At 44.1% G+C, this 17,600-nt stretch overlaps 2 protein-coding genes across 4 annotated transcripts in view; both read right to left on the bottom strand.

Annotated features, from left to right (window-relative positions):
• Positions 1-1,574, bottom strand: part of eea1 (early endosome antigen 1) — a 33,103-nt gene extending 31,529 nt beyond the window's left edge. For both annotated transcript variants that reach the window (XM_042109230.1, XM_042109231.1), the window contains exon 1: positions 1,429-1,574. In XM_042109230.1, coding sequence (XP_041965164.1) covers positions 1,429-1,452 — 24 coding nt within the window. In that variant the 5' untranslated portion in view covers positions 1,453-1,574. The remainder of the gene's footprint in view (positions 1-1,428) is intronic.
• Positions 1,575-3,066: 1,492 nt separating this feature from the next.
• Positions 3,067-17,520, bottom strand: nudt4a (nudix (nucleoside diphosphate linked moiety X)-type motif 4a). 2 transcript variants are annotated; one of them, XM_042109342.1, is made up of 5 exons: positions 16,892-17,520; positions 9,878-9,988; positions 5,747-5,791; positions 5,365-5,452; positions 3,067-3,957 (listed from the first exon to the last, which is right to left on the bottom strand). In XM_042109342.1, the coding sequence occupies exons 1-5, from the start codon at positions 16,988-16,990 to the stop codon at positions 3,752-3,754; spliced, it is 549 nt and encodes a 182-aa protein (XP_041965276.1). In that variant the 5' UTR covers positions 16,991-17,520; the 3' UTR covers positions 3,067-3,751. The 2 variants fall into 2 exon arrangements, with proteins under 2 accessions (XP_041965276.1, XP_041965277.1); XM_042109343.1 differs by having other exon boundaries at positions 5,365-5,449; positions 16,892-17,518.
• Positions 17,521-17,600: the final 80 nt, after the last annotated feature.

Raw genomic sequence — 17,600 nt, 5'->3', positions numbered from 1 at the left:
TGAGTGTGATGCAACTTAAATCACTGTTACTAACAAAGCATAAGGTAACCTCCTTTAATCACCTGACTGCTGTTGTACCAGAAGAGAATTCTAGGACACTGCAAGACTGCCAGCTGGTAGGTTTACATTGTTGTTTGTGGTAATTAATGGTTTCCAAATCATACACTCTGACACACCCATACACTCTGATACACTGATAACTCTGGGTCATAGATCATAAAGTAGTTTTTGTAACTGATCATGAGTTACTATGGGACTAATCCCTTTTGACAACTGTCGGTAGTGGCTGGGCGGAGTCATCCCTATTTTCCCCAGGTCCTATGTTCTCCGCTCGGGGTTAGGGTTAGGGTTATGGTTAGGGGTTTAAAAAAAGGGTCCTATGTTCCCCGGTCTCATACAAAGCGGGGGACATAGGACCCGGGGAACATAGGTACGCTCCCGGCTGGACAAAGTCCTGTGGGAATTTACATATAATTATGCAGGGAGGGGCCTTTACACATAATTGTAAACACTGTAGTTTACCCCTGTTTGAAATGAAAGAGTTGTTAGTGTTAGCATTGCCTAGAGCTTTGTTTTGGTGTATGTGACGTTAGGTGGATTACTTATGTTGGCATCTGGCAAGCAAACCACGATAAGTGGCTAGTTAGCCTACGTTGCCAGGTAGGTAGGGTAACTATTATCTAATGTTAGCTAGCTTGTAGCAAAGGAGTAGCCACTGCAAAAGACACTTGCGCTGACATCTTTATGTAAACTGCTTAACAGTGTTAGTGTTACCTTGCGGCTTCTGTTAATATTTTCTCCGTCCTACTTTTAGTGGCACAGAAACAAGCTTTTAGCTGTTTCACATTAGCAATGCTATACCCTGATTTCATGCTATGACGTTAGCAAACGTTAGGTGCTCTTGAACTACAGGGCAATAGAATGTTGAAATGCAGTCACGAGGTCTTGTGACTGCTGCTTGCATACACCATTCACACAGGACGTCAACAAATGCACTGACAATCTGGTTTTAATGTAAAGGACTATCCAAACATTAGCTATTAGCAGCTAGACGATGTTTGTTGCTTACAGTAGCGTCTTGACATCTTACTAGGTGAGGGTGCTACCAGAGATGCTAGCCAGCTAGCTAACGTCCCACCCACCCGTTAATATCAGATGGCCACTCGGTCCAATTCAACCAGAGCTATCCATATTACATTCACTTGCCCTTTGCGTCAGGATTTGAATAAAACCCCTACATTCAGAGACCCCCTTGTTTTACTTTCTATCTATAGAGCATTAATTAACTTTATCGGTCTGACGCTTAACTATGAATACGCGAAGACGAGGAAGGGTATGTTGGGCCTGCTAAAGGAGACCGAATGAATCCAAACATTGCACGACCAAAACACTAAGACAGCGACAGGCGACTAAGCGCAGAACACTTACCATTTGTAATATCCGTCTGAGCATGATGCTGTTACGTCTCTATTTACCAATAGAGAAAAATACCACGTAGTTTCAATAAAACTTTTCCTAATGTTCGCTTTCAGAAACACCTGACCAGACTGCCCGCGACAGCCTCAGCAGCACTGGTAGGCGTGGCTAGTGTGGGGCGGGTGGCGCTGTTCAAGATCCTCAAACTGTAAAAAATTAAACAAACCATACAACTCATTTAGTTGAAGGCTAATATCATTGCTTTCCCTTGCAACTGACTCCAAGTGGGGAAAGGTCATGTAAAAATCCACTAAGGTGGTGGTGAAGTTTGCCTACTGGAGGGGACATGCAGATACACAGTTGTAGGGATTCTTTCATTGACCTCTGTCTGGAAAAAATGTGTATGGAAATATACTGTATGAACAGAGTTAATGTCCTTTTTTCTCCATTGACGACACACTTGATTATTCTTCAAGAGGTTTAAAATGTTCAGTCAAAGACAAGGCTACTCCAAGAAGCAAAATATGCTGTTGACATGTCAGTCTGCTGTAGGCTATAGGCCAATCATTGATGCTTAAAAAAATTGAGCGTGTATTGTGTAATGAAATAATACAAATACATCTTTATTGTACATCAAAAATTACTTTATACAGTCATTGATAATGTTAGTCAAAGAAACCAGTTCTTTCTGGTGTAAGGCAAACTCAAGCACTAGGCTACTTCATGCTCATGAGCACTAACATATTGGCAACCAACATTTGATTAGGCCTACACAGATATTTTAATTATGCAATGTAAGATTGCATTTAAACCTCAGAATGAAAATAGGCCATTTTCTATGAATTTGAATGAATCGGCCAATGTGGATTTTGTGCATGCTACCACAAAAATGGTAAAATAATGGTAGCCTATTTTCTAAGACTAAAATGACAAGATATGGTTTCATTACTTTTCAACCGTTTGTGTCATTGTGAATGTTTGAGCACATTCCATTTTTCCATTTCCTTCAAAAACGTCCTTTTGCCCAGCTGTAATGAACACCCCTGTTTCATAATTCTCCCTGCAAAGCACAGTATGTAATTGTGAATATCTCAATTTAAGACCATGATGTGGGACTATTTCCTATATTGAGTTCAAACTAAAATGGCAACATATTACAACTAAACTAGCTGATGTAAGTAGAAAAATGGACATCTCTTAGCTTTAGAGCCACCAACTAAGATCTTCACCATTTTGTGCATTGGCCATATATTAAGGGATGAAATCCTGAAGGTAAGAGTTGTGGAGGATATGGAGATCCCTCTTCAAGGCTTTTTCCTGGTATAACATGATGCTGCTTGTGAATCCCAAGGTCATTTAACTGCCTTTCAGACCCGGTAAAGGCTATTTTGGTCAAGGGGAACATATTACTGATTTGCCCCTCCCTATGTGAGAATCTTCACTTCAATGTCACTGCTATGTTTGTTAAAGCTACAGGCAATACTTTTTGGAGTGCATAAACAAGCTAGCATTGATAGTGAATACAAAGTCTACTGTGCATACAATTAAGGAAGGGAGTACATACGTTGGCCAGGTCTGGTAAACGTTAATACATAATGCCAATGATGTTTAGGCCTACAGCAGCTTTGAAATACTTTGAGGTAAAATATATATAAAAAACTACTGTCATTTTATTTTTCACAAGCATTACAGACTGTCAGACCAAATGTAACTTACATGGCAAAATTGAACACTTTACTCTACTCACACTCCAACACAGTATTCACTGACAAACAAGGCATTCCAAACAGCTAAACGTTTTCAACCACCAAAACTTTGCCATTTTCCCTAAACGTCCATTCCATTGTAATACAATCTACTAAAATCCTACAATGGTGCACTGGTCTACCATTTCCAGTCATGAAACCAAGAAAAAAAGTCACTGTAGAAATTCACAAGTGCCCAAAAGAATATAAATACAGCTTGTATGATGTCCATACATGTCCAATTCAGTTTCATTAAAAAGGTACCAAAGCAATGTAGCCCTGTCTGCATATCACACATAAATCATATCCGCAACATCAACTTGTTTGGCTGGAGAGAATAGTAAAAAATCTGTAAGTAGGCTACTACAATCTGAATGAGGCCACTTAGAGGCCCAATGAAGGCATTCTTAAACTCTATTAGTTAGTATTTCCTTTGGTTTCTTGAAGTCTCAAAAAAAAAGTTTAAAATAGTAAACGAAGAAGCCCATCATGCAGGTAAAAAGTAAAAAGTCTCTTTGTTCAGTCCGCAGCAGAGTGCTTCTGTTGTAGAGTTTTTTTTTGGCGACCCCCCGCCACCCTTTGTGGCTGTCCTATCTGTGTACGTGGGTCTGGCTGCAGTCCTGTGAGGGCGTGACGTGGTGGGGAGCATTGTCGTCCTGGGTGACCGTCTCCTGACTGTTGCCATTGGAGGGGCTGCAGTTAGCCGTGAGCTTGCGGAGGTACTCAGCGTGGACAGGCTTGTGGCACTGCAGCACACGGATCGCCTCGTCTATCTTGAACCACTTCCTTTTGCGGCCTGCCAGAGCAGAACACTTGATTAATCTGACCCCAAGATCTCCAAAGTATACTTAACCATGGAAATATCAGGCCCTGCTGACAGTTATTTAAACTAAAGGGAATTAAAGGCTTGTTACACTCCATGTAGAGTGAAATGAGGTCTAATTTAGTGGATCATCATCATAAATAAACAGGTTAATGTCCCATGAAGAGCTGCATGACCTAAATTGTAGCTCAACTTTAAGACCCTTAAGACCCTTCATCGACCCTTTCCCCATATACAGTTAATTAGATCATTCATGTGTACCCATAGTGTAGACCTCTCTCAATGCAGTAACATCTGGCACTATGGAACAGATAGAATGTGCAGTGCACATTATTGCCATCTAGTGGTTCACAAAGCAAATATAAGGGAAATGTTGCAAATAATACCTTGAATGTTTCTTCTAGTGTCACACATTGTAAAGCATTTTACAGTAGAACACATTTCACCTTTTTATACTTACTTATAGACTTCCAGGAGAAGTCGAAATGAAAGAAAAACAAGTAAACTTCCCCACAGGTTGAAAATAAAACAAAATAAAATAAATAAAGCTGATGGTGTTTTTTAAGCTTGACAAGGGGGGGGTCCCTCGTTAGTGTATCGTCCTCAGTCCCACCTCATCCATCCACCCGTCCTCAGTCCCAGTATCATGCACCCACCTTTACATCTAAGGCCTACACTAAATATAAACACATTAGTTTGTTTAATTCAGTATCTTTCTGATTGCACCATCCAATTGTAGAAAACAAGCATGCCTAGCAAACAACCACTGCCCCTCCTTCCCAATGAACAAACTCGTGTCTATTTATACAAGCAAGGGGAGTGAAGGATTACCAGGTTTTTTCTTTCCACACCATCTACAAATAGTCCAAGTTTTGAGTTACATGTTCTCCTGTCACTCTCTATTTTTAAAACTCTTTAACAACTGCAAAAAATGCAGCAAGTATTTTGTACATCATTTCTGGGGTTAGTAATCATGTTCTCATCTGAGAGCAATCACAACAGATAATAAAACCGTAACCTGAATCTCGAACAGTCATACTTTTTTGGGATAACTGATGTCAACTTATTGGCTTGGTATCAGACGTTCTAACAAGAGATGACTAATGCCTTTTTTTACTAAGAGTCCATGAAGTAATCACTACCTCATGCATGACAGGATTATTTTGGGTGTCTTTTCATGTTTTTCCAAGTTCGGGAATTATCCCTGATTTATGTCTTCCAAAAATGATTCTCCAAATAGTTTACTTCCCGTCAGACAATTTAGACAAGCATAGATCAACTATTTAGATGTCTTTTGGCTCCCCTGAGTCAAGCCCCAATTCAAATCTTGGTGTAAAAGTGTCAGACATGGCTCAAGTAGGATGCTGGGTGGATAATTACCGATGTTGACTGAGTCTTCCCAGTCTTCAAGCATCTCGGTCACCGTGAGGACGTACACATACGTCCTGTGTTTGCTGTCCTGGTTCTGCTGTTGGGAGAGGACCAGAAATTAAGTGAAATGGTACACTTAGGATAGTACTACTCTCACTCACACACACACACACACACACACACAACACAATTAGAGCCCCACACAACCTATTTCTCCTCATATTTGTTTATTTTTTTTAAATAGCCCAAAAACATTTGGATCTGCTTGAACAGACAAGCATACACACATACAATATACTTAACAACAACATAATTCAAAGGAACTCCAGTGTTCTTATTACACCATTATTATTATTACGTAATGTAACTTAATATGGATCACAAGACTTGCCTCAAACACCCCCAGGAGTCTTCCCAGGGTGCCTCTCACTCCAGCCTGGACAGACATAAACATGGAACAACAACTAAGATATCCAGCCATGGAAAAGCACTTAACACCAACAATCCTCCTCAATCCATGTCTGGTTCATTTTACAGAGAGATTAAAACTTGAGCCTTTAAGTTGAGACGTGTTTTTTGCGGCAAATCACTGCTATGCTGCACAAAGATTCCATACAACAAATTTGAAAGAAAGAAAGAAAGAAAGAAAGAAAGAAAGAAAGAAAGAAAGAAAGAAAGAGATTAATTTGCCCCCCTTGAGAGAATGCATTAAGAAACAAATTTGTTGACAGTGTGAGTGACAAACACTGAGTGAAAGTTGTAAGGATGCCATCATGCAAATGACACAAATGTAAATGCAGTGTTTAGTTGTTCTTTTATAATAAGGGTTATGTTGTCACACTGTTTGACCTGGGGGGTATTCCAGAAAGGAGGTTTAACAAACACCGAGATAAAACTTAACCTCTGGATTGTCTGAACCTGTGGCTACTAAACCCGAGCTGTCGGTTCCAAAACACCGGTTACCAGTTAGTTCAATCAACCCTGTGTTAGATAACCTAGAGTTGTGCGCATTCACAGCGAACTTATAAGGGGCATTATCTATTGAGAGCATCCGAAAATAGAAGTGGCCTATGACCTATCCATTCGACCTTAAGGACATTCTGAAAAAGCCAAAGCCCGTTAATTCAAGCTCACCAGCTAACACAGCCTATCGTGTACATTTGGAAAACTTAATAAGTGATGCTGACCTGCCAGTTGTTGTGTTCAAACTACACTTTAATGATCCTCTTGGGTTTGTGTCCAGGAAAACAAATGAAGTTGCGCAGGAACTGCTTTAGCGCAATGCAAACTTTACGCACCGAACGACAGCTTGCCGATATTCTCTGCGTCTTTAACACTACAAAAACTCCCAGTCGGAGAGCGTGTGTAGCCTATTAAAAAAAACATTTTATCCCAAATGCCATCAGCATTCTTAACCAAACTTGGTGACAACACGCATACCCGGCTGAGCTGTTATGTAGTCTATATTTAAACGTATTTATTAATTGTCTATATGTTTTCCTTTTTTTGTACTGTACTTGTTTTAATTATAGGCATCTTCAATGTGTCTGAGATGTTGTTTGTCCATCTGTCTGGTGAGCCAAAGACAAATGTCCACTGTGGTGTAGGCTAACTAGCCTACATTAAAGATTTATTTTATTCTATTCTAATCCACCATGCATAATGTAGGGATGGAGAATGCTTTTCAAGTAGCCTATATTTAGGATCCAGCTGAAAAACTCTAGCGCTCTTGAAAAACTCGTTTGGAAAACAATGGATATATATAGATATAAGGATATAGGATAGATATAATAGGCCATCATGTGATGTCGTGGTCTTATCGCCCTCTCACGGTGAATTGCACGGATGAATATTACATGATTTTGTGCGTCTTTGTCAATCGTACCTTCGTCAAAATGAAACGCCATTGTGTGACAAGTGTAAAAAATAGCGGCCTGGTTGATCATGCACCGAAATAACCTAATAACATAACATAATTGAACATAACCTGAACAAAACCTACCCCCTACCAGGTTAAGTTCAGAGCCTATGTTACCATAGTTACTTACCGGTACATAGCCTGATCATTTTTGAGCTTTCTGGAACTGAAATCCCAGGTTTACCGTTTACTCTGGGTTTACATACCCAGTTAAGTTCAGAGCCTATGTTACCATATAGACTGATCATATTTGAGCGTTTTGGAACTGAAATCCCAGGTTTACCTCTAACTCTGGGTTAAGATACCCAGTTAAGCCAGTTGAACCTGCTTTCTGGAATACACCCCTGGCCTTTGGCGTGACGTGGAGGAGATAAAAGGGGACATGAGTCTAATGATGACACCAAGGCCCTGTGCTCCCCAACTGGGGCTGATCTCACTGGCTTAACAAGGGGATGACCAAACTCTCACACTGAGAAGCAGCCAATCCTCTGGTATTCACCATTACATGTACAAGCACACGCACACGCACACGCACACGCACACGCACACACACACACACACACACACAGTGATTGAGCCACACACAGACTGTAGCTCTGCCAAGACTGAGTGTTCCTGACAGTGGTGTGTTTTCACAACACGACGGCAGGACAGCCTAAACGGGTGTAAGGCACACCTGCAGGGGAACATGATGTCTCTGCTCCGTTGGGAGCGCACACAGGCCAGCACGAGGGGAGGCCGGGCGAAGACTGACGGGTGAGACCAGGACGCCGCGATGAGACTCGAGCTGGCCCCTGCATAGCCATGCGTCGCCACATTCCCCAGCGCATATCCAGAGTTCTACAGCGAAGCAACACTACCCTGGGCAGCCATTTGCACTGATCTCCCCCACAGAGACCCCAGGGCTCCAATTCATGGTGCAGTGCAGAAGCTCGGATCTGAGGGTCTGATCGACCTTTCAGTTCAACCTCAAGACTTAGGAAGGGTAGCGGGGGTGGATAAAATATGGCTCAGGGCTTATCAGCTCTGCTTGAGGAAGAGAGGCTCATCTCCACTTCAACCCGGGGGCTCCTCGAATAAAACAGAAATATGAGGCAGAATAGTTCTCAGGTCCCAGGTCGTATATTTTCTGAGCCCCTCCCCTGGCCGGTGCCCTGCCCACACTCTGAGCATGCCAGGCCTGGCACAGGGCCACAGCTAATGGCCGGATCCCATGGGCCTTGTGATGCTGTAACTCACTCACACTTTATAGTCTACCCTAGGGCCTCCAGGAGCTTCGCTTACAGCCCCTGAGAGAGAGAGAGAGAGAGAGAGAGAGAGAGAGAGAGAGAGAAAGAGAGATCCCTCGAAATTTTACTTATAGAAGCTACTCTAGCTGGCAAGGTTTTTTATATGTAGTCAATTACAGATGATCTGCATAGTATTTGAGCGATCCATGAAAGGACTAAATTATTTCTACCAAAGGCTTGATTTAGATCCCATAACGAAACTGAAGAGCTTTTGTGCAACATCTTGGTAATCTTAGCATTTCGCGGCAATTGGGCTAAATATGTTATCAAGGGCAACTTCCACAGCTTTCAACAAGACTGACTTAGCTACTCTTTATATAGCCGGATATGTCCCCAGCATCATTATTCATCACACCTGCTTTTAGGCCACCTGACCTCACCATACAACAGATTCACAGCAGCAGGGACCTTGGCACTTGTCCGAACGTAAACCCAAATAGGGTCAAAATGCGCCGCGGCGGTCTCACATGGAGAAAATATTCACATTCTGGATCCCATACTGTAGGTTCCACCATGCCGCCCATGTGAGTAGACTATGTGTTTGTGTGTATCTCTGTGTGTGTGTGTGTGTGGGAGAGAGACTGACTCCTCAGACCCTATTCAGGGATGTGTCGAGGACTGCAGTAACAGGACACGTTCTCCAAATGTCACTGCAATGCTTTACAGCTGTCAACAGATTACTCTCCTGGAACAGTTTCTCCTCAGCTCTTAAGATCTTGTAACAAGCGCAAGCGCCTCCTCTAATCAGCCTCAATACCATTACCCGGGTGTTGCCCTGGCAGCGGACACACCAGAGCAGCATTCAGGTCCTGGTCCGATCGCTCATCTCCCCGGCCTGCGGTTGCCGCTCTCTTAGCGACGTCCACTTGGCTTGGCCGCGCTCCGCTCTGCTCTACTCTCTCGGTCAGCACTCAGTTGGCTGCCGTACAGTTGTGGCTCCTGTAATGTTAATTGTTTCCACAGGCTGTGCGCGGAGCAATTCGGAGCGGTCAGGCGACGTAGAGGCCAGCGCTTCTGGACGCTGCAGGGGTGGGAGAGGCTGCTAGAGCCAGCTGCTGGCACACAGAAATAGTCCTGACCTGTCCAAGCTGTGTAACTTGTGTGTGTGACGAACAAGCCATCCTTTCCAACAATGTAGGAGGCGTCAACCATCATTATTTATATTTCATTCCAGGTAGTAGCGTAGTTATTTACAAAATATAAAATCAGGTAACACACTGTCTGCTACTTAAAGACTGAAAAGACATGATATTGTTACAGAATGACAGAAAACGATGAAGATCAATACAAATGTGATGATGATGAGTATTCTCACCTCTTCATACACCTCCCGTACAGCTGCTCCACAGGGCTCCTCCTCTGGTTCCATTCCTCCTCCTGGAACTATCCACTGGTCCGGGTGTCGACTACTGCTCACAAGTAGCACCTAGAGAGAGGGGGGGCACGTCAGAACAAACACCCAGTGTCCAGTACCTGTGTCTGTAGGCTTTAACTAAATCTTCCACTTCATTGCATAGCACATCTGAAACCAATAAACCACCAAACAGACTAAATCACTTTTCCCACTACCTGGGCCAACAGCAGCCAAAACGCCTTGACGCTATACTCAACTGTGTGTGCGCGCACGCATGTGTGAGTCTGTATGCGTCTTGTTATCGCTTGCAGCCAAAGAGCAGGGTTTAAGCCTGTGGTGCGGCACAACCTCATAACCCAGCTGGATGACGCGGTGCACTGTAAACCATGCGCTCGCGTACAAAGTTTGCAATCAATCATATTAAAGCACAGTGGGAATTAGAGGAATTAGGATTCGGCCTGCGAGGCTGGTGGTGGTTTCGCTCCAGCACAGCTCCTCGGCAGTCTCATAACTCAGCTGTGCTCAAGCAAAACCGCTCAGCAGCTGAAACAAACAACAACATAAACAACATAAACATAAACATAAACAAGACCTTAGTGGTACAACAGAGCTCATCCTCTCGCTGTGTCTTTATGCTCGTTCTGATCTCATGTTATTCGTCAGTTTCTTCTTCCAATCCCAGTCCTTACTTTCTAGCAAATCCCAGTCCTAGGAAAAAGCCACACATCTAGAGTAGCTTTTTCAATGCTAAAACATTCTCAGTTAACTATCCTGCCACCCATGTAATGGTCCTGGTTGCAAATCCTATTGCAAGCCAATGGGTATTTAAGGCTTGAGACCCTCCACTTGTCAGGTGGTGAGGCCTCTACACTTACAGGGACCCCCATCCCGCTCTTCTGCAGGGTTTACTCCATACGCTGCACCAGGCCTCATAAATAACCAATGGGCAGCAGCTGCAGAGGGCCCGCTGGGGAAAGCCCACTTAAGCCAAGTGGAAGTGACCCCGGTGGGGTGGACAGGCGGATCAGCAGGTCCCTCACTCATCCAGATGTTCACGTCACACACCGCGACTAATTCAAGTTCAACTCAAGTTGGTATACTAGAAAGACATTCTGGAGCGTTCATCTTGGACCTGAAGGCTACCACAAATCAGAGGAAAAGAGTGGAGGGTGGGAGAAAGATCAGAGAGGAGTTACGAACGAGTGATCAGTAGAATGTGAAGAGCAGATTTGTCAAAGCAAGGGATGTGCGTCCAGCAGCCAGGCTTTGGCAGAGCAGAGAGGCCTGTGTGCCCGTGAATGAGCCCATCCTCTGTGACGTGAATCCAACGCCCCAAACACAATGAAGAATGCTGGCACTCTTCGCAGCTTTTTTTTCTCCAGGAGGGAAAAAAGGAAAACATGGTCATTTGACTCTCTGCTGCGCCTGGTGTTACACTGACCTACTTCAAGGGACCCCCTGACACAAACTCAGAGACACACACACACACACACACACATTCATGCCTCTGGAAGCATGTGCACATGCTGGGCCTGCATGACTCCTGCCAGAGGATACCCTGACAAACAGATGTGGGCATGTGTATGCCCATGTATGTATATGTTTGTGTGTGCAGACCCAGTCCCACAGATTTGCATTTCACAACCATGAGGTGCCGGCTCATCAGACAGCAGTGAGCGCAGGGCTCAGTAGCCTCCCGTCCCGAGACCAAAAGGTAGGAAGGTTTTTTATAAAGGGATTAGGTCTTTCATTAGCATTTCCTATGGCACTACAGAGATCACGGGGCCAACAGGGCAACCTCTCCTCTTCCTCAGACCTCTTCCGAGACCTCGGCCACAGCTTGTGAAATGTCTTGGCCCCGTGTGAGGCACCGACAGAGCCCTCCAATCAGCAGCCACCAATAACCACTAATGCGGAGCCCCTCCAATGTGTCATGGCCTTTAAAAACCGGTCCTGCATATTAACATGATATATAATTACTGCTCAGGAGCTCAGCGGGAATGTGTGTTTACGGTGTTGGATCACAAGTGGCAAGGCAGAGGCAACACATGACGCAACAGGCCTCACACACTCGGTCGGAATCTTGGCTGTAAAAAAAGCCCCCGGCTACCACCCCTTCTGTGATGCAAGTTTGCCACAATATTTACGGGAATGTGTGCAATGCTGTGCCGAGTAGGAGAGCAATAATAGCCAAGGCAAGAAAAACACTGGGCCCAGAAATAACTCCCCTCTGGCTCAAGAGAGAGTCCGACAGACTCCCAGCAGTGCAAGGAGAAAATGAAAATCTCTCTTGAAACCAGGTTCACATTTATTACAATAACAGCCCCTCCCCCCCGAGGGTAGATAAGGTAAAGGTAAGCATTCCTTTAGGCTGTGGGCTTTTGGGTTCTGGTTGATTCTGTGAATCACTGCAATTCTGTGCTCCATCTGCACCTTCTTATTAGATTAAATACAAAACACTGCTGTGAGCGTGACACACCATTAGCGCTGTGGTATCAAATACAGAACACAATAAATACAAATAGGATGTAAGACATAACACCATAAACAGAGCAAACATACCACTACTGAGAATTCAATGCCATGATAGCCGGGTGGTTAACAGAACGGTTTCTCATACTTGTACTCTGTGCTCTTGTGCACCGAAACCATTTCCCTGATGGAGGCAGTGAGACCCATCTGTGGCTTGGACAGCTTTCATCCTGTATAATTTTCTTAGCTCTCCTCAGGAACTGTTTAGTGTAAATAGCTTGGAGTGGGGGAAGCTCGACCCCGATGGATTACTGTGCAGATAGCACTTCCCTCTGCTGTGCCTTCTGGTTTTGACTGGTAGTGTTGCCAAGCCATGTGGTGATACAGCACATTGAATTGCTTTCAACAGCACAACAATAAAAGTGCCTAAGAAAATGGCGGCTCATAATGAATCTTTTTAGCCATTTGGATTAGAAAGGGTGCCATTCTGCTTTCCTGACCTGCATGTTCTACCTCTGGTTAACGTCCAGTAATAGAAAGGAGCACACTTTAGGCTTCAGTGTCATTGACAGTGAAGAGGAATCATCAATCTGCATCTTGTAGTCCACGATCATCTCTTTTGTTCTTGCTACATCTAGAGTAAGAGAATGAAGCACTGTACAAAACATTCACACATTAACTATAGACTATTACTGATAATTTGGCTCGTGGTTAGCTTTAACCAAAGGCTATATAGTGAGTTGGTGGCATCTGTGTAAATAATTCTGTTACTAGACTGTATTAAACAACTTCTACAAAAAAACAAAAAGTAAACTGATACTAGGTTTGCAAAAACCTAAAGAGAGTTATTACTGCACTTGTCGTGAGGAACCACGGTGTTCAAAAATAGTTGGTATTTATGAACCAACACAGGCTGATACTGGCTTTAGTGTAGATGGGCATGTGGATTTCTAAGGAGGTAAAGAGGGCATTAAAACAGGAAAACTTAGTACAAGTCACCTACAAACTAATGGGTGACAATGCACCCCACTCTCTCTCCCTCTTTCTCTCCTCACACACTAGCACCAGCATGCTCCCTCTCCCTCGTCCACACACTCTTTCTCCCTGGGACTCTGGCACAAACAAGCCTTTGGAAAAGCACTGGATCAGCAGTTGTCTTTCTGCATGAGAACTGAAGCTTAGTGGAACAGAGGCCAGGGCTAGAGCTGTGGCACGTCCACCTCCGCCCAGCCGAGCCCCCACTCTCTGGTAAACAAGCCAGACCAGACAGACAACAAGCTAGTTTAACACGTGTGCTTTCGAACATTTCTGTCCGACATACAGACCCATCTATGGCACAGAGGATACCCATAGTCTCCCACAATGTCAACACTGAGGCAGACTATAGGGCATCTTATCAGAAAGGTAACTGCTAAACAACATTAACACCAAAAAAAAAAAAACATGTATATAAGCATGTATGTGTCTAAGACTCAGAACAGGTCTACTCATGTTAACAAGGAAGGTCATTAAAAATGTTTAAAAAGTTGAGAGACTGTCATTATAGCTAATCAGGACAATAGACAGAACTGTGCCACTGGACAAATCCACCTGCTTTGTCAAAGCTTCTTGATAAAAGACGATGTGTGGGGCAGTCATGACGTCAAAGGTCCACTCCGCTCTCTTGAAACACTTACGGCTTTAATCTGAAGTGGCTTCACGCAGCTACAGTATGTAGTGTGACAGGGAGAGGGAAAGAAAGACAGAGAGAGAGAGGGAGCAAGTTTATCAGAGAGCGAGAGTGAGGTGGGAAAGAGAATATGTCCGGGGGCTGCTAGAGCCTCCGGCCTGGTTCTATAAATTGCAGCTGATAGGTCATTTGGTGCTGTAGTACATAGTGTAACTTGCTCAGCACACCTCCAAGTCCCCGCCCCCCGCCAACACATGCAGAAGTCTAGAGAGATGGAGGCCTTGTTGCGATGCAGACCATTTGGGGTCAAAGGTGCCCATACCCTTTGGGCCCCACAAAGCACTTAATAACAAAAGTGTCACACAGATGTTTTTTTTTTTTCAAATACAGTATTGACCTTCTGTGTATGAGAGCAAGACAGGCATGGCATTGAACTTCAGGTGTAACTTTACATTTGAATTCAAACCTTGCTTCTGTGCTGGATACTAATGCACTTGTACATGGCAATGTGTCTGTGACGTACATCATCTCAAGAGTTTGTCTTCAACCATTAGAAAACACCTCCGCGGTGCCCGGGCACATGACTTCATAACATGTGGTAGTATTTTTAGACTGAAGTGTAGTCCCTCTTGAGGAGCGGGTTACAAAACACCAAGAGTGCAAACTGTCATTAACACTCAAGAAAAGTTTCCAAGTCATGTATTTCTTCCATCTTTGGGATTTTATTTTCTCTTTTGAGAGCAACCACACAAGCACATAAAACACAAAGCCAGTGTTCTGACAAAAGGCGGTTTCTACACTCCGTTTCCAGACTCTAAATCATAACCTGACCTTTTGGTGAACCAAAGGGCAGTTTTGAATGACCCAGAGATCAGTTTTGACCAGTGTCTGGGTGGGAGCACTGAATCATATCAGTTGCCTCATCTGGGCTTTTCGGTCTTTAGCAGAACTCTTCCAGCTGATCAGCCTGGCCTGCCACTAGGGTCTAAGGTGAGAATGACTAAGCTGCTGATTTGGTAGTACTGAACCAGGATGTAACCTTTGAGATAAGTCATGTAGTAAAAGACTTTGTGATTACATGCAATTCCTTAATCAATATGATCTAGTGTACAAATGGACCATTTTGGTTATATTTGGTTTCCCTAAGAAAGTTTTCATTCTCTTGATGAGAGCGGAGTACTGTTAAAGCAAGGGTTCTACACACATTCAAAATTCTGACAATTAAACAGTGACATCAATATTTGCTATCTGATATAATCTACTGTTAGTAAAACAAGGTGTAAATGCACAGTTCTAACAGTTGCTTAATCACGTCTCTCTTTTCCACTCAGGGGGAGAGATTTGAAGCCAGCAGTGAATTTGGCACTTGATGACAGGAGCACATGTCTGGGGGACAACTTGCTGAAGTTGTTGGACTGCTGAGAAACACAAATTAAAGGCTGTCTTTCCCCGTTCAACCTTTTGCCAATCCCCAGTGACACGCTGTTTCATTACATGTTTGACACTACATGTATGCCTCTCTGACAAATAAAACTCCAACAATACTTGAATCCTGGTTAACCTTTACATTTGAATCCACAACACTATGTTGAGGTCTGCATTCCGAAGGCACCCCCCAAGTACAGGCCTCTAGAAGATAGCCTGTACTAAGGGTGTCGCGTAAGGTTCTGATAGGGGCCCATTGCAAGGTCATCACACTCAGGGTTGGGAGCAGGCACTGTAGAGTTGAAAGGGTTGTCATGTGCACAGGAATCATGAGCTTACACTTTAAACTCACTTGCACACACCCCCCCCCCCCTCTTTCCTCCTCCGAGTCAGTCTCCCAGTCTGACCATCTTTCACCAATTATACTAAATCACCAGGTAGGCCCATTCAAAACCTGGACAGAGCTGAAAGACTTGGAAGGAACCTATATGGGAGCTTGAGGCAACTGCATGCCGTGTGTGGTGCCCAGAGCCACATTCCCTGATGTCAAACCAACATCGGACTGAGCTTCCCAACAGGAACTACTGCTATGCTGCTATGAACTAATAAAAAAATGAATGCAGGCACACCAAAAACTGACACTGGTTTCCCCCAGCCATGGTCCAGCTCCCTTCATGGGTTCAAACACAGGGAGGAAATATCACCATTGTTCTCACATCCCTAAATGTGTGAGCTGGGGAAATATTAAAACACACAACTGAACAGTTCCTGCACAAGTCATCCATGTGTGTGTGTGTGTGTGTGTGTGTGTGTGTGTTCAGGGGGGACGGACCAGATGATTCATATGGGCTTATTGCCCCCAGCTACTTGTTGAGAGGGTGTTTCAGTCAAATTGTCTTAAATGTTGAGCAATGTGAGAGCCAAGTGATATGATGTGGTCTTTGACTGTTTACAAACAATGTGAGGCAGTCCAGTGATTGATTAGTTTTACATAATTGCATAGTTTAACATTTCACAAGACATATCTGGCTACACTGCACGATATGCTACACTACAATGCACTCTGGATGTATAGGGGTGAAGAGTATCCCATGACCCATGCCACCTACGCACACCTGTATAGTGGTTAAAAAAATAATAACAATAAGATTTCGTCCGAGTTCTCATAACTTAGTATTAGGCAAGGAAACATATGGCATGGGCCTCGTAGAACTCTTCTGGAATCACTCCTTTTGAATGTTTTCGAATTTTTGCAGCATCGAGATGGGGCTACATTGTGTCTAACCAGTTGATCCACAATACTACAAAATATAGAATGTAGTCAACGGAGGAGCGTGAATAAGGACAAAGCCTGGGCTATGTGTCATTTTGAATTGCCTGGATTCAAAAGGAAAGCATGCCCAACTTACCTCGTCCTCCCGTTCGTTTTTAAAACACAAGCAGGCGGCTCGTTTTTTAAAACCCTCGCCATCGTAAGTCCTAGTCTGGTTGGGCTTAAACTTCATCATGTAGCCTATTCCAATTTTGTGTGCAGCCGTTGTGATCGAGAAGTGGGTAGCGTGTCAGCGTAGAATTCTTCGAACAAGTGCTTTGGTGGGCTAGAAATTCAGCGAATGCTTGTCTTCAACTGGTGCCGTCAAAGCGCAAAGCTCCCATCCACCACTTTCACATCGATAGCAGGCTTTCGTGGATGTCCGTCGCGCTGTTCACATCTATCCGTAGTCTTTTCCCTACCATGGTGGCTTCTTGCCGCGGTCCGAGAGCATGATCCTCCGCACAGAGGTCCCCCGCGCGAACACTCACCACTGCTGCTGACTGCTCACTGCTACTGCGCAGACGCTTTCGATCGGCTGCAACAGGATCTTCCTTTCGCATCGACGGGCGTTTAATGGATACATTGGGCAGCGAAGTGGGTTATATAGTGCTGCGTATCGTTTTCCCCAAACCTGGTCCCTCCTACATTGTACCGGTTACACGACACAATGACTGACGTAAACACTGCTCGACAGGCAAGTAGTGTTCTCTACATCGCGAATAACTGATCAGAAATACCTTAAGCTCCTCTAGTTGGTATGATCATTTTTTTTTCCTGAAACACACTGACTGTTCAACAGCTCC

Source organism: Alosa sapidissima, chromosome 11, assembly GCF_018492685.1.
Source record: "Alosa sapidissima isolate fAloSap1 chromosome 11, fAloSap1.pri, whole genome shotgun sequence".
NCBI lineage: Eukaryota > Metazoa > Chordata > Actinopteri > Clupeiformes > Clupeidae > Alosa > Alosa sapidissima.
Note: the sequence above shows the minus strand (reverse complement) of the source record. Positions and strands in the feature narration are given on the sequence as shown.